Source organism: Urocampus carinirostris, chromosome 6, assembly GCF_059441175.1.
Source record: "Urocampus carinirostris isolate Australia breed hairy pipefish chromosome 6, RoL_Ucar_1.0, whole genome shotgun sequence".
In the NCBI taxonomy this organism is placed as follows: Eukaryota; Metazoa; Chordata; class Actinopteri; order Syngnathiformes; family Syngnathidae; genus Urocampus; species Urocampus carinirostris.
The window spans coordinates 934,618-956,606 of NC_142354.1; the positions used below are offsets into that span (position 1 = coordinate 934,618).

A 21,989-nucleotide genomic window follows, 5' to 3' on the forward strand; every position below is an offset into this window, starting at 1 on the left:
AGAAAGAGCGAGTCTGGAAAGGAAGAGAAAGTGAAAGATAAGAATGGTAGATTGCTGGTTAGCGGTAGCAGTGCAGTCAGGATGGGATAGGCAGAGTATTTTGAGGAGTTGCTAAATGTGGAGGATTGGAGAGAAGTGAGAGTCAAGGTGATCGAGGGTATGGGGAGAATGCCCATGTTCGGTGATTTAAATGTCAAGCCTGTGGAAACATGGGAGGTGCAAGAGGCAGTGAAATAAATAAAAGGGGGGAAGGCGCCTGGGTTGGATGGTTGTACTACTGAATGCTTGAAAAAAGGTGGCACGGCTATGATTGACTGGTTATTACGCTTGTTGAATGTATGCTTTTTAAGTGCTGTGGTTCCTGATAATTGGTGTAGTGCAGGGGTTTAGCAACCTTTTTGGTGTGGAGTGCCACTTTCAAATTTCCTTGTAAATCAGTGTGCCACACCAAGATTAATGACTCGCATAACATTTTTTTAATATCCAACAGAGCTGTTATTTTACACCTGTCCAAATATACAACACGGATAGACATTTTGATCGTATAACTCAGTGTTTTTCAACACTTTTTGAACGAAGGTACACTTTTTCTAATAAAAAGGTTCGGGGCACACCGTCCGTCGAAAATGTTTGAAAATTAAGTTATGTCAAATATTTCACTGTACTACCGCATCAGCAGATAATTAGTATATAAAAAGAAAAAAATAATACTTAAAATGAAAAAGAATGATGTGCTTTATGTTTTTATTTTTTACAGTGCAATCTTAAACCGCTTTGTTAAACAAATTAAGTTATTAAATGTACTGTTCTACCTCAAGAGCAGATAATTACTACATAGAAAGTATATAAAAATCTACTGCCACCTACTAATATGGATGACAATTACAGTTCCTCGTCTGAAGATTGCAAAAATATTGAATAATGGCCTGATTTTTGGGAAAGATATAATTGGGTAAATTCCAGCGGCACACTAGACAAGGTCTCACGGCTCACTAGTGTGCCCCGGCACACTGGTTGAAAAACACTGGTGTAACTGACCAATTTATCTTCCACTATTTTTGTTCATCAACTAAAAAATGAATGTGAATAACAAGTGGTAAGGCCTTTAGCCATCCATGACTTCAACTTTTTGCCACAAGAATTAACCAGAATCAACCATTCTTCATTAACAATGAACTACAATCAAAAAAACAAGTGCTATGGACAGCTATCATTGTGGCGCAACAAGGGTTGCTGACTAGTTAAAACATTATATTTTGGGATATTTATGTTGTTTAATCCGTATTTGACTGTTAGGGGAAGTGTATTTGTATTTTTTAGGGTATTGAGTTTTGTAAAGCAGAAAGAGTAAGTGAAGTACCAGTATATCACCACTAGATGGCAAAGTCTCACAGGTTAGAGAAGGGTGCTTGGGGCAAGTCTCACGGGACCTCACGTGATTTAATAAGTTTTGCTCAATAAATAATACCTAATGTCAACAAGTAAATGGTGTCGTGTGAGACTGACATTTACCATCTATTTTCAGGGTTGGGTAAGGTTACTTTAACTTGATTACTTTCAATTACTTTTGGATTACTGCAATACCAAATATGCTAATAAAAGACAAAAGAAACTAAATATGAATAAAATTACTAAATTTTGTGCAGGCTTGGGGAGTAACGGAACACATGGAACGGCAAAAATGATGTTGGCAAGCTGTTTGGATTTATTTTCATTTTGTTTCTGTCGATCAAAGAGATCAAAAGCCAGGAGAGAAAGCTTACCAAGGGGTGTGAGTCATAATTTTATTCATATTTTAGTTTCTTTTGTCTTTTATTAGTATATTCTGTATTGGAGTAATCCAAAAGTAATTGAAAGTTATCAAGTTAAAGTAGCCCTACCCAACCCTGTCTATTTTTCAGGTGAGATGTATATACTGTTAACATACTTACTGTGAGGATGATAATATGTGAAAATATGTTTGTAAAGGTTGTTTGTGATGTCTGTAAAGTTTACAAAATAAATAGTACGAGTTAGTCGTCCTTTAGCATAAGCAACAAATAGGGCCTTAGGTGAGGTATGATATGTTATGCTGGACTAACTTAAAAGTTGATAGTAATGTGATGGTAATATATAAAGTAATGGTAATGTATGGAGTGGGTGGAAAGTTGTTGGAAGCATTGAGTTTTCATGTGAACGGCAGAGCATGTGTAAGAGTAGGGAGTGAGACAAGTGAGTGGTTTCCTGTGTTGACTGGTGTGAGACAGGGGTGTGTGATGTCACCATGGCTGTTTAATGTGTACATGGGTGGTGTGGTGAGAGAAGTGAATGCAAGAGTATTTGGCAGAGGTGTAGAGATGATGGATAACAGTGGAACGGTGTGGCAGGTAAGTTAGTTGTTGTTAGTAGATGAAACAGCGCTTGTGGCTGATTCTGAGGAAACATTGAGAAGGTTTGTAATGGAGTTTGGAAGAGTGTGTGATAGGCGTAAGTTATGTGTGAATGTTTTGAAGAGTAAGGTAATGAAGTGTTCACGTGATGGAGTGGGCATGGCGTTAGAAATAAGGTTGCATGGACAGGTGCTGGAGGAAGTTGAAAGCTTTAGGTACTTGGGTTTTGATGTGGCTGCAGTTGGTGGAATGGAGTGCCAGGTATTACACAGAGTTAGTCAAGGAAGCAAGGTTTTGGGTGGTCTGAGGAGAGTGATGAGCAACAAGAGTATGGATGTTAAGAGGGAACTGTATGAGAGTGATTGTGCCGACTGTGTTGTATGGTGCAAAGACTTGGAGCCTGAACTCAGATTTGAGAAGGAAATTAAATGTTTTTTATATGAAGTGTTTGAGGAGTATGTTAGGAGTAACAAGATTGGATAGTGACAGAAATGAAATTGTTAGAGACAGAACTGGAGTAGTAGAGGAACTGAGCAAGCATGTGGATAAGAGAGTACTCGGTTGGTTTGGACACATGGAGAGGATGGACGAGGAGCGAACGTTCAAGAGGATCGACAGAGCTGAAGTAGTTGAAACGAGACCAAGAGGAAGGCTGCGATTGATGTGGATGGATGGTGTTATGAGTGCACTGCAGGAAAGAGGTCTAAATATAGTGGAAGTTAGAGCTCTTGTTGTTGATATGAATGAGTGGAGAGGTGTCGTAAAAGGATAGTGGGATGTTTAGACGTTTTCTAAGGGATGGGCAGGGCACCTGTATAATGCGGCAGGGGTAAACCAGTGAAATATGTTGGGCCCTGCTGTTGAACAGAAAAGTGTGCTGTGTCACGCTGACCCGAGGGACATGGCCGCTTTCTTGTGTCCCGTTTCACCTGGGTAATCAAGGGTAGATAGATAGATTAAAAAAAACACGAGTCTGGACGACCGGGGCAGAAGGGTCAAACAGGTCCTGGTTCAGTGTCAGAAATGCAGACAAACAGGTTCCGGGTGTAGGCTTTGCAGACAGTCTCACAAAGTTGGCTGAAAGGCAGGGCTTTAAATACAAAGCTTGATTGGCAGGGAATTCAGAACAGCTGGTGGTAAACAAGAACAGACAGGTGGAACAGATCAGGGTGCAGTGACAGAGCAGGGAGGTGATAGGTGCTGGTTACCGGTATAGAGGGCTAATGACACTTACAGCATCCTTCTCCTCCCTCCTCGCTAAAAACCCAAACCCACAATGTCTAAAAAAATGGCTGAAGTCAAATACACTGATGAAAAGGTTTTAGACTTGTCCTTTTAAAGGGTCCTTTTGGAGTCTCCAAATGGCCACTTTTAGTAACACCTAGACATAGCCTTAAAAAAACATGCTAAATGATAATGTTTAGTTTTTCAGATTGTGATCAGGTAAGGATTCATGATTTGGTCCTAGCTATTTTCCAACTAAGATGCCCATGGTTTACTCATCTCCAAGCATATTTTGTAAAAAAAAATATCAGGCGAGGATAAAAGAAAAATCAGTTTCTGTTTGTTCCAACTTAGATACTCAATATTAGTAACACTTGCAGTGAATATTTTAGTTGATAACAAAACTTCAGAGACGAAAACTGTATTCAAAGGGTTCAACAACAACGTAACTTTGGGCACGTCTTAGATTGGGATTTGAGGTGATTTTTACAGGATGTTTAAAGGGTTGAATATGAAAACGATGAAAGGAAGCTGACAGACATTTTGAAATGATTTGATAAATATTTATGGACAAAATATAATTCCATGATATGATTTTTATAAGCAGTGACGTAACAGCGCTATTTTTTCAGTAACGGGGTATTCTAACTTGTAATTTTTTCCCCCGATTACGCTGTTACCAATACTGATGGTTAAAAGGAGTTCGTTACATTAAATAAAGCGACTTTCCTCTCTGCTCCGAGTTGTTTATGTCACGTTTTTTCAGGTCAGGTTACCATTCACCATATAGTTGATAGCGATTACAAATACAGTATTTACAAATGCCCCAAAAGAAAAGGCCAATGAGGGCTGAGTATTGACAGCACATGACTCATGTCGTTGGCCTATGTAAAGTCTCTATAAGCTTCTTGTAAGTGACCGAAGGGAGCCGCTTCCCATAATCGCAGCCTGTTCCCTCCGAGATGCCTTTTTTCTCTTGTGATTGCTCGTTATGGGGCTTGGGGGTTCTGTGTTGTCGACTTTAAATTTGTTGAGCATAAATAGGTTAACAATGTTTGCATTTCACCTTTTTTTGTTAGATTTATAAATATTTTTATTATATTTCCTTTATTTTACAGTGTTAATGTGTTTATATAAGAATGTAAAGTTGATTCTTTTTACCTAATTTATCCCTTTTTTTACCTGTTGTATTTTCCGTTTGTTTTTCTTTTTTTCTATATTTTTTTCTCTTCTTTTTTTATTTCACCCCCTTTTTAGGTCATTACATGCACTGTTACATAATAGTTGGTAAGGTAGGGAATAAAGCAAAAAAAAAAACTTAAGAGCTGTTTGATAACCGAAACAGTCGGATCTTTTAAGTGAGCTGAGAATAAAAGCCGGTTCTCGAAAAATAGTCGAAACACCGTGTCGTATTTGCTCAGAACAATTAAAATGTTTTGGCATTCAACAACTTTTTTTTAAAAGTAACGGGTTACTTTCCCTGGTAACTAGTTATTTTTACTATGGAGTAATTCAGTTACTAACTCAACAACATTTTGGACGAAGCAGTTTTACTTTCTGAAAGTAATGTGCCTAACACTGCCCACCACTGGTTGTATTGTATCTGTGCGTTGGATGCAAATTTTTTGTCTTGGTCTCCCGTAGACAGATAACTCAGCAGCTCTTGTTCTGTGGCAGGTGTCGTCATTTCATTGCAGCTTTTGCGCGGTAATGAGGAGGAACTTCTACATAAAAACAAAGGGCTGTCAACTGAGGGCATGACCATGACACGCATGCTCGGCTTCGCCGATGTCATAGTGCCAGGTGAGCTTCCAGTTGTGTAAGGAACCAGTCCAAGGACACTCGTGGCATCATTAATTACAAGTATTGGGAATGACAATGTTATAATTAATGCTGTTACGTAATCTCCTCATCTCATCTCATCTCATCTCATCTCATTAGCTGTACCGCTTATCCTTATTAGGGTCGCGAGGGGGCTGGAGCCCATCCCAGCCATCTCCGGGCAGTGGGCAGGGGACACCCTGAACTGGTTGCCAGCCAATCGCAGGGCACATGGGGACAGACAACTCACTCGCTCAGTCACACCTAGGGACAATTTGGACCGGCCAATTCACCTGAAATGCATGTCTTTGGAATGTGGGAGGAAACCGGAGTGCCCGGAGGAAACCCACGTACAAACACTTACAAACTCCGCACAGTAAGGCCGGTAGCTGGATTTGAACCCACGCAGGAGGTTCCCACGACCTCAAAACTGTGCTGCACACGCGCTAACCACTGCGCTGCCGTGCTGCCCCTGTTACGTAATGGCGTTATAATTTAAGGAACAGGGCAATTGACTTAATTATTTTTCTGGAGCTACCATTACGAGGGTCAAAAGAGGTGCGTTAGTTTGTCTAGTGGAAATCAGCGTCGATAAGAAGGACATTATCATTATCATTATTTATTCACCAACAACACGCAAGCATGAACACGGCCTGTTCAACCTAAAAAGGCACCCATCTACAATAACACAAAACAGTAACTTTACACAATGGAGAATGTCCTACCCCAAGATCACGGGTAAGAGCGCTATTAAATTCACTATACTTAGCTTCTAATTTAGAGGAAACTAGTGTAAGATTATTTTTTAGTGGTTCCTGCGTCTTTAAACACTAATTGACAGTGGGATAGAGAGGTGGGAGTAGTGACACGGAGGGAGAGAAGGAAGGGAGTGAGAGAGGTAGGGAGAAAGGATCGTAAATTGTTTTACTGTTGACTAGTTGAGAACAAAACATTTGAAGCGCAATTGCAGATTCTTTCCAGACCAATTGTCTCAGGTTGTGAAAGTTTAATTCATGTACTATACACTGCAGTGTTAAACGCACTTAATAATGTTTCAAGTCAAGTCACATTTATTTGCATAGCCCTTAATCACAAGATGTCTTAAAGGACTGCACACGTTACAGTTACACCCCTGATCTTAAACCAACATGCGGGCAAGGAAAAACTCAAAACCTCAGCATAAAGAAAATAAGAAACCTTGAGAAGGGGCTTCACAAGTGGTAATCCCCCTTCCAGTATGACCAGGGTGCAAAAGATTAAGCATTGGCAAACACAAAACATAGTGAACATCAATGTAAGAAAACAATAGGTAATATGTTGAAATTTGTCCAGAAAGTGCCTGATAGCAACGACACCTCAAGCCAGTAAAATAGTCCAAAAATTCCACAACAGTAAACACGCAGCTTCCCATCTCTGCCTGCTGGTTGATGCAGGCATTGACATGCTTCAGGTCCAGATTCTGGTCCGCTGACTCATTTCAAATCGTTCTTCTCCCTTGCATCACTACCAACTCTTGCAGTCGTAAAAAGACAGGAAAAGAAAAGTATGAAGTGGGCATCAATCATAAGGTATTGAACAGGAATCGCTCTTAAAATATTATACACTTCTACTCTATAGCATTTGAATAACCTATATTTTATGTTGATAATATGTACCGTATTTTCCGCACTATAAGGTGCACCTAAAAGTCTTAATTTTTTTCAAAAGCTGACCATGCGCCTTACAATACAGTGCGCCTTATATATGGCTCAATATTAAATCACAAGGTCTCGCAACTTACGCAACAACCGCTGACTTGACTTCCCCCCGAACGTGGAGTAGTCCGCGGTGTATGCTGGGATTTATATACCGGCGTTTCATTGGCTAACCAAAGTGTCAATCATCATTTGAATCGATCGCTATTGGCTAAAGTTATTCGGAGCCTCGGATAGGCTAGAGGGCCGAAACAAACCCTGCAATTGGCCGAAAAAGATGTGTCAATCATCTGTTAAATCGATCGCTATTGGCTGAAGTTATTCAGAGCCTCGGATTGGCTAGAGGGTCAAAACAAACCCTGCAATTGGCCGAAAAAGATGACTGAATAGCATGCTTGCTACACTACGCCATAAAGAAACATGTTTCATTATTCTGTATTTGTAAACGTTTTACTCTCCTGGATTTACTACACTCATGGTTGTAAGAAGACCATGATTGCGTATCATTATTGAACGTGAGAACTTAGGTGAGCTATGCGGCTTTATATTTTCCCGGTATCTTGTTTTAGAACGATCTTGATGTTGCTGTGATGAGTTGAGTGAATTAAACTAAATTCCAAGTGTTTATAGTCATATGCACAGTAAAGTTGCGAGCGAAAAAGAAAATAGAAACTAAGGAATGGTTGGCATTTCTTGAATCCCAAGACTTTAACCTTCCGAATGATATTTGAAACGATGCATTTGAGTGACATCGTATGGACACCGCATCCGCACGTGTCTACGACACGTATTTGCTTCTTTGCAAGCTTTGGGAATGTTAAGGGGGTAATCAGTTTGACTGAATCATCTGACTGTTTTGTCGACGTTCCCATTGTAGCGCCTTATAACCCGGTGCGCCTTATCTATGGAAGATATAGGACCAAAAATTATTTTTTGGGGGTGCGCCCTATAACCCGGTGCGCCCTATAGTGCGGAAAATACGGTATATTAATTGCCCTGATGTAGGTTTTAGATGAGGTGAGGGTGTCATAGTCTGTGGTTTGCAACAATCTGTGGTCTGTGCAGCCCTTTGAGACTCTTTGTGATTAAGGGCGTCACAAATAAACATGACTTGACTTGACTTAACTATTTGTATAGCCCTTAATCACAAGAAGTCTCAAAGGGCTGTACAGTCTGAACCCCCCTTCAAGGATGACCAGGTCTCAATGGATGTTGCTAGCAAGCTCCCCTTTCTCTCACGCTAATGAGCTGAAAAGTGATCAAGCCATATACTTTTGGGGGGACACAGGCTCTGGTTGTATTTTTATTAATTTACTTTATAATTTTATCAAATCATCTAACGTCACACAGAGAAATAAAATGCTTTGAAAAATTAGCTTTTGTCTGGTTTCGCGTGTTTATATATATTTTGCTATTATAACTCTTTGGGTCAAATAGTGTCCCAATGCCTGTTGTAGAATATTAAGTGGTTTGTATCATATACAGTGGAACCTCGGTTCTCGACCATAATCCGTTCCATTTCTTTGTACAAAAAACGATTTGTACGATCACCGAAGCCGTTTTTTCCCATTAAAAGTAATGTAAAATTGTTTAATCCGTTCCAACACCGTGAATGTTTATCTTGAATATTTAACGTAAAGCTAACCCAGGCTAATCGTACGTTCGCGTTAGCGTAATCTTCCGTACGAAAGATTACGCTAACATGAACGTGTAAAAATAAAAAAATCAGGTCGTTTACACGTCATTTAGCACCCGGGTCTCCACAACAAGTGGTGAGCGGTTAAAGGATAAAGAAAATAATTATGAATAGGATTTCTTACCGGTCGGCAGAAGCCATGCTGTATTCCCGAAAGAGGGGAAACTCGCACACTTCTTCATATTTTGCTATTATTTCTTTCTTAAATGCAAAAGTTATATGCACTACTCCTCTTTTTTCACCTGTAGCAACTTTGCTGCTTGCACCAACCTTTTTCCGAGGCATAATTAGGGGTTAAAACACTCCCTTCACCGCTTTTGAAAAACAAAAACAGAAAAGGAGTGCGCGTTGCCGTGACAACAGTTCTTCATGAGGGGTGGGGGCAATCTACACCCGTACGCCGCTCAGCATCGCCCCTAGCGTACCGGCATTCGAACTCCGATTTTTTGAAAGAAAAGCGAAGCAAGAATTTCTCGAAATTTTTGGTCGAGAACCGATTTGTTCAAACTGAGAGGCGTTCGAAAACCGAGGTTCCACTGTATCTGTATTTATTTGCAGCTTTAATGATATTGTGAAGTATCTCAACGCTTAAGGTGTCATGTACTCAGCACTTTTGTGGATCCATCCACCCAGCGCCGACTGTGTGCGACGCCACTTTTTTTTTTAGGAAAAAGGTGCAGCGCCGGTGGCGTAGAGTATCGAACTTGTTTGCCGATTTTCGAATTCAAATTCAAAGTGATTATTGTCAAATGCACAATAAAGAACGATTCCCTGCACAATTAAATTCTTACTTTGCCGTCCACATAATTGCCAGCGAAATAAAACTAAGAAACTACCGGTATATACATGTATACATAAGACAATATTACCAATATTAAAAATATAAAAATATAAAATTAACTCAAGATGAGTTTAGGCATTTAGATAAAAATAGGATAAAATACAGTTTAAAGTGACTAGTGCAAGAATAGTCCAAGTATGGTCCAGTTTAAAGTGTCTGGAGTGTGCTGAACGTGTCTGTGGTGTATTGTTCGATCAGCAGCCGTTTAAGAGTCTAAAGGCAGAGGGGTAAAAAGACTTCTTTAGACAGGTTGCCCTGCATTTCAGACTCCTGTACCTCCGTCCTGAGGGCAGAAATGTAAACAGGTTGCCACATTTTCCAAGTGTACGGTAGCTGGGAAAACACTTAATCGCGCTTTGGAATACCAAACACGTCTTTGACCAGAGTTTACTTTTATGAAAATAACTGAATTACAGTATAGTAGCATATGTCTACTTGAGCAGTTGTCTGACTTGAGATTGTGATTAATTCTGTAGAATAAAACCTAATATTGTTTCACAACTGACATTTGTTGTGAACAAATTATTTGGAGTACAGTAGCCTATGGCTACTTGACCGTTTGTCTCGGGTTGTGAGAGTTAGAATTTATTCATTAAACTCACTTTTTATTGTTTACTGCTGATTGTTATTTTATGATATTGTTTTCTGTTTATTTTTGTTGCACTTTAAGTGTAGGATATATCTGTTGCTAGTGAGTTGCAATACAAGTTACAAGGTTAAATAACACAATTGTCATGTGATGGGGCTGCAGTAGCTCAGGAGGTAGAGCGCTCGTCTTGGGATCAAGGGATTAGCAGGTTAGCGCCTTACATGGCTGCAAGGCCGCTATTGGGAAATGTGGAGCAGCACTTTGAGAAGTCATTGACTTGAAAAGTGCTATTTAAAATGCAGATCATTTCATTTCATTTCATGTCCTGCTCGGTCGTCATGGCACCCAGCTGGCCCCGCCCCTTGACACCAGCTGAGACACATTGACTTGATTGCGTGTGGGACACTTAAGCTCCTTTTGGGACTGACCATTGCTTCACTATGAGGAAAACATGTTCATGCCTGTTTGTTCTGAGTAAATGCCTTGTTTGTAATTTTGATTGCCTTTAAGCCTGTTTTGTTTTGTCTTTGGTCCCTGTGTGTCGGACAACTTTTATTTTCCAATTAAAGTGACAGATCGTCTACGCATTTGAGTTCACACTTCCTGCTTCCTGGCCCGTTTCCTGACAGAATGGTCTGGCCACGCCATGTAAACTCAGCGAACGATCCCAACACAATTTGGGGAAAGCTGGAGGACGCCGTTTGGCAATCGCCCAGTGAGGTCGCCTTTCGTGTCAACTCGAACCACGGCCCGCCCGTCGTGGCAATTGCTGTGCCTCGAGTGGGGTTTCCGGAAAGACCTGGCACCGAGCTGTCCGAGGTCCCCGTCAACATTAAAGCCAGCCTGTCCGTCCGTCCGCCTGCCTTCCCACCGGTCTCGATGTCCGTCGTTCCGCCTGTCTCGACGTCCGTCCGCTTGTCTTCCCACCGGTCTCGAGGTCCATCCTTGACGTCCGCCCATCCACCTGCCTTCCCACCAGTCTCGGGATCCGTCCGTCCGCCTGTCCCGATGTCCGCCTGCCATGCCTGCTTGTCGACCTGTCTGCCTGCCTGATTCACCCGTTCGCATGTCTGATTCTTCTGCTCCGGCGACCGCCAGTCCGACTCCCCTGCTTGCCAGTCCGACTCCCCTGCTTGCCAGTCCGATTCCTTTGCTGGCCAGTCCGACTCCCTTGCTTGCCAGTCCGACTCTCTTGCTTGCAGTCCGACTCCCTTGCTTGCTTTAAGCGCTTTGGGAAGTCTTTGACTTGAAAAGCGCTATATAAATGCAGATCATTTCATTTCATTTCATTGCCAGTCCGACTCGCTTGCTTGCCAGTCCGACTCCCGTGCTTGCCAGTCTGACTCCCTTGCTTGCCAGTCCGACTCCCGTGCTTGCCAGTCCGACTCCCGTGCTTGCCAGTCCGACTCCCGTGCTTGCCATTCCGACTCCCCTGCTTGCCTGTCCGACTCCCGTGCTTGCCTGTCCGACTCCCCTGCTTGCCAGTCCGACTCCCGTGCTTGCCAGTCCGACTCCCGTGCTTGCCATTCCGACTCCCCTGCTTGCCTGTCCGACTCCCGTGCTTGCCTGTTCGACTCCCCTGCTTGCCTGTCCGACTCCCGTGCTTGCCTGTCCGACTCCCCTGCTTGCCTGTCTGACTCCCCTGCTTGCCTGTCTGACTCCCTGCTTGCCTGTCTGACTCCCCTGCTTGCCTGTCTGACTCCCCTGCTTTCCTGTCCGACTCCCCTGCCTGCCTGTCCGACTCTCCTGCTTGCCTGTCTGACTCCCCTGCTTTCCTGTCTGACTCCCCTGCTTTCCTGTCCGACTCCCCTGCCTGCCTGTCCGACTCCCCTGCCTGCCTGTCTGACTCTCCTGCTTGCCTGTCTGACCCCCCTGCTTGCCTGTCTGACTCCCTTGCTTTCCTGTCTGACTCCAATCCTGTGTTTTCGGAAGGGGGTGTGGGGTTGCCCTCATCAGGAGCGTCGACCCCTTCTGTGGGGTGATGAATTTGTTTCCTTTTGGGACCTCAGGAGCTGTCCCTTGAAGGAGGGGGGGGGGGGGGTTCTGTCATGTCCTGCACGGTCGTCATGGCACCCAGCTGGCCCCGCCCCTTGACACCGGCTGAGACACATTGACTTGATTGCGTGTGGGATACTTAAGCGCTCCTTTTGGGACTGCCCGTTACCAGACCATTGCTTCACTATGAGGAAAACGTGTTCATGCCTGTTTGTTCTGAGTAAATGCCTTGTTTGTAATTTTGATTGCCTTTAAGCCTGTTTTGTTTTGTCTTTGGTCCCTGTGTGTCGGACAACTTTTATTTTCCAATTAAAGTGACAGATCGTCTACGCATTTGAGTTCACACTTCCTGCTTCCTGGCGCGTTTCCTGACAACAATAACTGTACTGTCTGTTCCTCTCAATTCAACTGACTCAAATACTGCTCAGAAAATAAGTTACTTTTGTAAGAAATAGTGAGTAACTCTACCTTATTACTTTATTAAAATAACATGCCCAACACTGTTCATTGCCTTTACAGGTAACATCCGTAACGACCTGTACTTGACGCTGGAATGTGGGGATTTTGAGAGAGGAGGAAAAAGTGTCCAGAAAAACATTGAAGTTGCCGTTTATGTACTCTACGCCGATGGAGAACTTGTACAGGTTATGTAGCGCATATAGACATGTTTTCAAGGGTGGAAGGTCAACAACTTGCTCATGATTTGTGATTGATTAAACATATACAATTTTTATTTGTTGATGGGATATTTCTCTGATAAATATTTCAAAACATCAGGGAGAATTGTTGCTTAAAGCTATCCCCAAAATTCTACATGTTTAGTACATGTTTATTGCATAATATCTACATACGGTGGTACCTCTACTTACGAATTTTATTCGCCCTGAGAGAAGCTTCGTAACACGAAACATTTGTAAATAGAGATGGCTTTTATATGTATATGCGCTAATCCGTTCCAATCCCCGCAAAAATATCATATATTTTTTTATTAATCATAAACGAGCATCAGAACATAAAACATGTTGAAATTAGATTATGGCACATTAAACATAAAATGAGAGGCACACAATTCAAAAAAACAAAAAATGAACCTAATTAAACTTTTAACTGTCTGCTTTGTTAACTGGTCCTCCGCAGTTTTTTTGCCTCGTGTTTCTTGAAGAACTGATCCAGCGACGTCTGCCTTTGCTGGCTTTTGACAATCAGTCGGATATGCGCGAAGCAGACGTCATCATAATGAGCAATAGTTCGCACTTTTTTGGGATGATTCCTTTTTCTGTATTTCGAGACTTTGTGTAATTTTGCTAAAATGTTTTTAATTTGTGCTGATGGAATGATGGCTGCGTCTTCCTCGCTGTTGTTTCTGAACTCTTCGTGCACAGCGGTGTGTGTTTTCATACATTTTTATTTTTGCTTTGTTTTGATGGCCAGAAAAAGTCTCTTCCACTTAATTTTTCTTGTTCACTTTTCTGCATGTCTTTCTTCGGGTCCATTGTGAATGATAGCTCTTTGTATCAGTATCATACAGTAGACTATTTACAGAGCAGAAAGGGGTCACAAAGAGCATGCCGGGATTCTCGGGTATGCACTGGCTTGCCAGGAAGAACGCTTGAAGCGGTGAATGGCAGTGAATACTCTCCTGTATTTTTTTACTTGGTATCCTGAAACACTTGGTAACTAGAGGCAATATTTTCCCACTTGTAACCTGAAACTTTGGTATGTCGAGACATTTGTAAGTTGAGGTACCACTGTATATATCTCTTTAGTATATTCCAATAATTTTTCAAGATAGCGCATTTTGAAGACGGCATGTCTGTTCTTTGACTCCCTGAGTGGTGACGTTATGTGAAGAACACCACCACCCGAGCAAGCCAGTTCCATATTAGTTTACATGTTAACTAGTCAAAGATGACAAGAGTGTTTTAAGCCAAGTTTTGAATATTTATGTGGAGAGTGCCTAGGCGTTTTGCCAAAGGTGGGTGCAGCAATGGTACAACAAAGGGTGATTAGCAAAAAAGGGGCTAACCGGGAACAATAACACTGGGAGAAGTAACATTAGCTAACCGAGACAAGTCAACGGAATGCACCCCCAGGCTTGGCGAAAGAACACGAGGCTGGCCAACCAAAAAACACGCAGTGAGCAGCTAGGCTGACCGGGAACCAACAACCAAACAAATGTGGCTATGGTGGCAAACGCGAACCTGGCAGGGAATAAACCATTGGATACGACGGGTTAGCCGGCTTGCCGGTAAAAATACAATATGCTTTTAACTGGGAGCAAACAAAACAGGAAGCCTTCAACAGCCCCAATGCTTACAGGGAGCTATTCGGACAATAGTTTACAAACCGCGACACACGCAACAAAAACCACAAACGAAAAGCCATCATCGCCTACCCTAAGGAGGCAGAGACAAAGAACGAACGCAATTCGGACAAAACAGTCCCAAGTTCCCCAGCGACAGGGTAAGCATAGTTTTTACATGTAAAGATTAGTTGTATGCAATCGCTGTTCACTACAATTGCCATCTGTTTTGGAGCTGCCTCACATGTTGTGTTAATGGAATTCGCCAGGTTGAAAGTGATGTGTTTCTTCAATAACATCACAGCTCTAGAGGAAATGAGCTAGATGGGTCAACTTTGAAGCTAAATTCCCCGGGTGCCCTGGCGCAGGACTATTTTTCAAAATATCTGCATAATCGTAGGGCAAAACACTACTCCATCTATTTTCAATAGGAAAAAAGGTCATTGTGTGTAAAACAGGGTTCTTCAGGGTGCTTGAAATCCTTAAAAATGCTTACATTTTAATGTTGTGTTTTCAAGGTCAGGAAAATGATTGAATTACGGTAAAGTGCTTGAAAATACTTTAAATTATTTCCAATGGCGTGTTTCCCTGGCAATCTAACTCAATAGACCGTGCTTTAAAATTTCTTTTTAAACAAAAGTTCTTAAAATGACGCCGGTGGTGGCTCCAGACCTCATTATGGAGTTGTCATGTGAAGCATTACTGCCTTATACTGTCCCATCCAAGAGGACAGGTTTATCAGATTATTCATTGGAATTTCGACTCTTCTTCGAAAAGCAAATCTTTCAGCTCGGTTCTTTTGCCTCCCAAACAGCTCTTCAGATTTTCAAAAATTAATCTTTTTAGTGATAAATTATCAATAATAATAAAACATTATGCACTAAATTACTTAGTAGTTTGTAATTGCATGTTTTGCAACAGAACTCTACAAACACATTAAATACAAATATTCACATATCTACCCCCAAAAATTGTAAATTACAATTATTGTTTAGATTTTTACACACTGAACATTTTTTAAGTCACACAACAATACACAATTCCTGAAAATGCAAAACAATAAAATAAAAATTAAAAGTGTTAAATCTTTCGTGCTGTAAATAAATGATAAAATGCAAACGAAATGACCTATTTGCAATTGTATTTTAACAAATTTAAACACAAATCTTCTCACAAACATGCAAAAAATATCAATTAAAATAAGTCAACAAAAAGCAAACGATCAGCAGCCTTTAAGATTGAAAATTTGAAAATTATTATCATTAAATATCCGGAAAATTAGTCCAAACTTGGCTCATTTTTACTACTCATACTCACATCACTTTCTTTTTTTTTGATTTCCATATTGAACTCCATTAGTACCGAACACCTACAGAGCCCTTTCTGTGTTTGTAATCAAGTGTGATGGATTAAAGTATGTGCTAGCAGCAAGATATCGACTGTATTTTAGTCATCAGAGTCAACAACAACAACAAAAAAAAACCTTCTTTTGATCAGCGCTAGATTTCTTCCTTTGAAAGTACTGGAAAAATAGGCTTTGAAAGGTGCTTGAATTTGGCCATCAAAAAGGTTTACGAACCCTGTACAAAATTCTAATCAATAATAAATAATGGTGCTTATTCACCTTAAGAAAAGGGGGTAATAGCAAAAAGCCTTTGGGATCCTCTAGGCTCTTCTCACAACTGGTAGCTTTGTCACTTAAAGGATCATAGGAAATTTATTTATCTGTATCCTGTGGTGTTCACTGGTGTAGCACTGCCATACAGCATAGAATAGAATAGAATAGAATATGCCTTTATTGTCATTGTTACAACATGGGATATATTATAACAATGAAATTGGACGACTCCAGTTCCACATTTTACAGTGAGGATAATGAAACAAAGAGATATAGGAACAAAGAACATGTTTTAACTGTCTATGTTGTCTTTGTAGTAAATAGGCTCTGCTTCCTCCAGAGGGGGGTGATAAAGGGGGTGAGGGACAAACAGAAATGGTGGATCGGACTGGATGTTTGATCTTACAGTGCACACAGTGCACATGAGTTGCCTTTGAAATTTGGGGAAGAAATGTAAATACAGTGGTTCTCAAAGTTGGGTCTACGGTCCCCCAGGGGATAAAAAATGACTACCCAGGGGGTCCGCAACTAGGTGTGTTTCCAATTTTTTTTTTCTTCTGTCCCGCTATGTCTTACAGCCTAGCTATCTTATTTTGAGCCGAGCCCAGATGAGTGATTCAGGCAGCGCCACGCCCCAGCACCACAGGGCTGTTAGCTTAGCAGAAAGAGCGAGAGAGAGAGAAAGGAGAGGGAAGACACGTGGCACAAGAGGCAGTTGACTTGACCTTAATTGTGGTTAATTGTGAGGCGGGGTTTTCAACTCGATTAGTTGTGGATACAAAAAACCAAAAATGGCTAGAAGCTTATTATGATGAGAATTGCCCTTTCCAGTGTTGAACCATGTTTTGATTTATTGTGCAGAAATAAAAAGCAATAGCACGTAAGGCACTAAAGTCGAGTATTTCTTTGAATGGCATAGCTGTGTCCAGCACTACATAGGCGAAAATTGAGGTTTAATACATAGTGCGGTATTCTAATTTTAACACGTATTTGTTTCATGTTCTGAAGCTTTTTTTGATTTATTAAAAAAATATACTGTACTTTAGCTGGGAATTAGCGCATTTACATTCAAAATGCCTCTCTTCTTACAATGTTTTCAGGTTAGTTGAGGTGTAATACATAGGCTCCTAATCATTTTGCTGTGGTGGATACAGGACTGCATTAGTCTAGGCTGCGGCGAGCCATACATGTTACAGCATCACTCATTGGTGCTCTACCACAACAACAGCCCACGATGGAAAGAAACCATTAAGCTTTCCATTCCCATCGACCGATTTCGGAGCGCTCATCTCCGTTTTGAGTTCCGACATTGCTCAAGTGAGGATTTTTTCCTAAACGCTCTCTATGTTGTACTACGTGACTGTTCTCTGTTTATCGTCTCCCTGCTTCATTAAGCCAAGGAAAAAGGAGACAAGAAACTATTTGGTTTTTCCTTTACGCATTTGATGAGGGACGACGGTACCACGCTTGCTGATCAAAGCCATGAACTCTTTGTTTATAAGGTAACTTTTACTATCCAATGAGGCTCAACATTCACTTTCATTCATTGGTTACAATCCTTCCATTGTGCATTTAGTGTGATGAGACCAGCAGCTTGTGTAACCCCCTCCTCTATCTGGGCCTGCCTTGCTGCAAAAAAGACTTGAGCTCCGGTGTTTTTAATGCAGCCTTTCAGCACAGCACCAGGGAAACGTTCTGGATTTCTACCCAGCTTTCTTCCACCAAACTCACACAGAACGGTAGTAATTTATTTATTACATCTGGATGAACCCCTTTTGATTGTAAACCTTAAGGTAAAGGTTTCCTTACTCCAAGTCTAAAAGTGTGTGAAATGTTTTTTTGTTGTAGTTGACCTGCTTGCTGTGCTGAAATGGAAAGCTCATCCCGACCGGGTTGGTGATATTCTTGGGCGTCTGCGATACGTCAGCGGAGAAGAAGTGGTCAAGGTGAGCTTATCAGCACCCATAAGTTCTACCCTGTCTTTAATTTCTTGCTTGGGGGAAGACTACAATAATGCACCAGGAATCTCCAGCCTGGTGCCCCCGGGCACCAGTGCATGAAACCGTGGCTCGAAGCTCCAGTGACTCCGAGTTTGTTTTTACAGTGGAACTTGTATTTCCAAATTCCATTCGTTCTGGGAGTAGCTTTGTAACCTGAAAACATCGTCGGAAGAGAGGAATTTTGAATGTAAGCGTGCTAATGCCCAGCTAAAGGCATGGTCACACAGCCTTTCACGGGCGTATCGAGGCTGAATCACGACCAGAAATTTCTGCCCGTGAAGCAGATGCTGTTGGACGCTTTGAGATCGCGATACAGACGAGATACAGCAGTGCTTTACACGCGGTAAGAAATTCACACGTGGTTGGCCGCACGAAAAAGTTTTGCGCTGCTCAAAACTTTAGACCACGGGTAACCGCGGGCGGCACACGTGGTACACACGAGGTAAAGACACGGTACGAACGTGCTAGGACGTGCTACGGACGCGGCCAACACGTGGTTACACGCGGGTAGGACGCGAAATTTTAGCGGGTAGTCGCGGGTGGAGCACGGTCATAGCACGTTTGTTCTGTGCCTGTATCGCGGTGTTGTCGCCGGTGTCTGTTTCGCGGGCATACCACGGGTAAACAGCGGGTTTAGCCAATTTTGCACATTTTCCACCGCGTCTGCTTCACGGGCATAAACTTCTGGCCGTGATTCAGCTGCGATACGCCCGTGAAAGGCTGTGTGACCATGCCTTCAAATACAGTATATTTTTTGGATAAACCATAAAAAAGCTTAAAAACATGAAACAAATACGTGTTAAAATTAGAATACCGCACAATAAACATAAAATGAGATCACTTAATATAAAAAACAAAGAATAAAGGAAATAATAAAACATATTCATTCACCTTTTTACCTTGTATTTCTTGAAAAACTGATCCAATAACGTCTGCTATTGCCGTATTTTTGACAATTTGTCGGAAATGCGCAAGGCAGACGTAGCCCGACTTTTAACACTTTTTCCAGGTGATTCATTTTCACAAATTTTGAGACATTATGGAATTTTGCTAAAATGTCTTTAATTTGGGCTGACTGAATGATGGCTGTGTCCTCCTCCCCGCCATCTTACCAGAACCTCTACTCCTCTATGTCTCTGAACTCTGAACTGTGATGGTGACACGAAGAGCATGCTAGGAGTTGTCAGGGAGATTTCAAGCGATAGCCGATTTGTTCACACGCTAATAGCATGTGCTGTATAGCGTGTACTGTTCTGTATTTGTGACTTCGTATCCTGAAACGCCTTTGTAATAGAGGCAATATTTTCCCATTCAGATACTTCATAACCTGAATCTTTCGTATATAGAGACATTTGGAAGTAGAGGTACCACTTCCTTTATAAGCACTATATACCGGACAATAAAGACAATCTTGAATGTCTTGAATCTTGAAGTACACCGGCGTACCCGTGGACTAGTTTTAAAAATAGCTCACCAGAAAAAAAAAAAAAACAGGATAAAAGAAATAAACGGAAAAAAAAGAAAAGCAAGAAAAAAGAAGTACTGTTAGGACCAGAACAGAGACAGGACCCACTTGCATACGTTTCTCTCAATTTTATTGGGAAGAAGGGAAAGGATTGCACACATGATGCGGTGATCGCGGGGAGAAGGTCGCTCTGAACGCGTAAGAGGCACATCCGTGGCGAGCGATGGCGGTGTCGGGAACGGAAAAAACAGGTCAGTTGGATAGCAAAAAACGTGGTCGAGATCAGCAACAAGTCGAAAGCCAGGAAACAGACGGGAGCCAAAACAGGAGTGAGTCAGGGTCAAAAAGCTTGCCTAGAGTAAACTGAGGTTCGCAGACGGACTGACAACAGGTGACTGATAGACGAGGGTTTAAATACTGACAGGGAGCCAATCAGAGTCCGAGGCAGTTGGCGCCAAAGGAGCGGGCACAGGTGCCTCGCATCAGTAATCATGACAAGTACAAAACTAATAAAAAAGAGAAAAGAAGGTAACTTACAGGGAACATTGCCCCTAGCATAGGTCACTTGATAACCGTCACTGAAATGACTTTGCATCTCATTTTTGGGGAATGCAATTGAACAGTAAACCACAGAGAATTTGCACCTTGTGCAGAATCCCTTATGAGCAAGTTGAAAATATTTGCCACATGCTACATTCATGTCCCAATTGGTAAGAAAAGGAGGACATTTGTCGACATGAAACTGCAAGGTTGAAATGATTAACAGACCATATTCTCAACCTTATCAAAATTTCTTATTCCACTTTTATTTTAAAAGAAACGGCTCGCCTCTTCTTTACACTTTGCACTAACCATATTGAAGGGATGCACGAGAAAGATGTCAAAGTTCTTAGCGCGCTGGAGATAGTATAGACATAGACAGTATAGCCCTTCGAGACTCTTTGTGATTACGGGCTATACAATTAAAAAATAAATAAAAATGACTATACAATGTTTACACACAAACTGGGAAAAGGAAGCAGATTTTTTTACATCCGGCTGCTGTTCTATATTGTCTTCCCCCGGAATGTTTCAAAATGCCCAAATCTCCTCATTTGACTGAGGAATAATAGCTGAGTTTGCCTTAGCAACCCAAATGCTGAATACAAAACTCAAATGTCTGCTTTGGCTCTAATAGAAAGGCAGATATGCCGAGGAGCTACAACAAGGTCAAATCACAACACAGCACATCACTTGTCTGAATTGGTTTGGGGGCCAGTAAATGGACAACCTTCAGCAGCAAAACAGTGAAATAGGAGACATAATATCTGAGTCCAGAATGGCAGCCGGCGTACCGAACTTGTATTGTGCAATAGAGGCATAAGATATCCTTACAAAACTCACCTATGGAACAGTCTGAGGGGACACACTTTTTTAACATGGCTTCTAATCGATCAGCTTCAATTAACCTTTGATTTGTTTAATTTTAGTTTTTACTGTCAGGTTCAAAACGATGTCAAGATGAAATAAAAGACTCTTTGAGTTACAACAAAACTAATTTATTAAAGAAAAGTCACACATCGGACAACACCAAAATACTTCTAGATTACTATGAAGTAGTCCCATGGACTGAAGCGTGAGCGTCTTTCTTTTACCGTTTCATGGATTCTGATTGGAGGATAGAATAAACCACGTGCACGTAAGAGTATTCTGATTGGTTCAGACAGAAATCACATACGTTAGTTGCTAGATGGCGTGTGAGTATAATACGTGAGCAATAGGGATAGTGAACTTTGTAAACACAATGCGTCTCTGTAAGGGGCCGGTCACACAGACATTTGCGGCTGAATCACGGCTAAAATTTTGCGTTTTTTTTTTTGCCCGTGGTTGCCCGCGATGGAAAATGAGCAAAATTGGCCAACCCGCTGTTCATCGGTGGTATGCCCGCAAAACACGCCGGCGACTGTTCCGCTTCCTCATCGCGTCATTTCTGCGTCATTTTCTCGTGTGGACCACGGGTATAAAAGCTCCCGAGCCGGTGTTGTGCCCAAACCCGACTCCTACGCAACACATCCACCCAACCCCCACCCACCCCCTCGCGTGAACGCGCATTCTGCTGCGATCGCTTTTGTGGGAAGCGTGCATTGACATTGGTGACTTTTTCATCCGCGTTAACAAACGCATTTTGTAGAATACGATCGCACTTTATTGTTTAAATAAACGCGTTATATAGACTAGGATCACCCAATTGTTATAATTAGCTCGCTTTATTGTTTTAATAAGCGTTTTATATAGAATACGATCGCTTTTGTTGGAAGCGCAGCAGAATGCGCGTTCACGCGAGGGGGGGGATTTACCGTTCGATTACGTTCACAACAAAAACAAAGACTGAATGG

At 41.8% G+C, this 21,989-nt stretch overlaps 1 protein-coding gene across 4 annotated transcripts in view; it reads left to right on the forward strand.

Annotated features, from left to right (window-relative positions):
• LOC148363495 (dedicator of cytokinesis protein 3-like) overlaps positions 1 to 21,989 on the forward strand; it is a 163,099-nt gene that overhangs the window by 56,953 nt on the left and 84,157 nt on the right. For 3 of the 4 annotated variants that reach the window (XM_088337390.1, XM_088337393.1, XM_088337392.1), the window contains exons 14-19: positions 5,271 to 5,396; positions 12,749 to 12,873; positions 17,304 to 17,466; positions 17,545 to 17,651; positions 17,726 to 17,888; positions 17,998 to 18,095. In XM_088337390.1, the coding sequence (XP_088193516.1) occupies positions 5,271 to 5,396; positions 12,749 to 12,873; positions 17,304 to 17,466; positions 17,545 to 17,651; positions 17,726 to 17,888; positions 17,998 to 18,095 (782 nt within the window). The remainder of the gene's footprint in view (positions 1 to 5,270; positions 5,397 to 12,748; positions 12,874 to 17,303; positions 17,467 to 17,544; positions 17,652 to 17,725; positions 17,889 to 17,997; positions 18,096 to 21,989) is intronic. The other variant, XM_088337391.1, reaches the window with a different exon arrangement.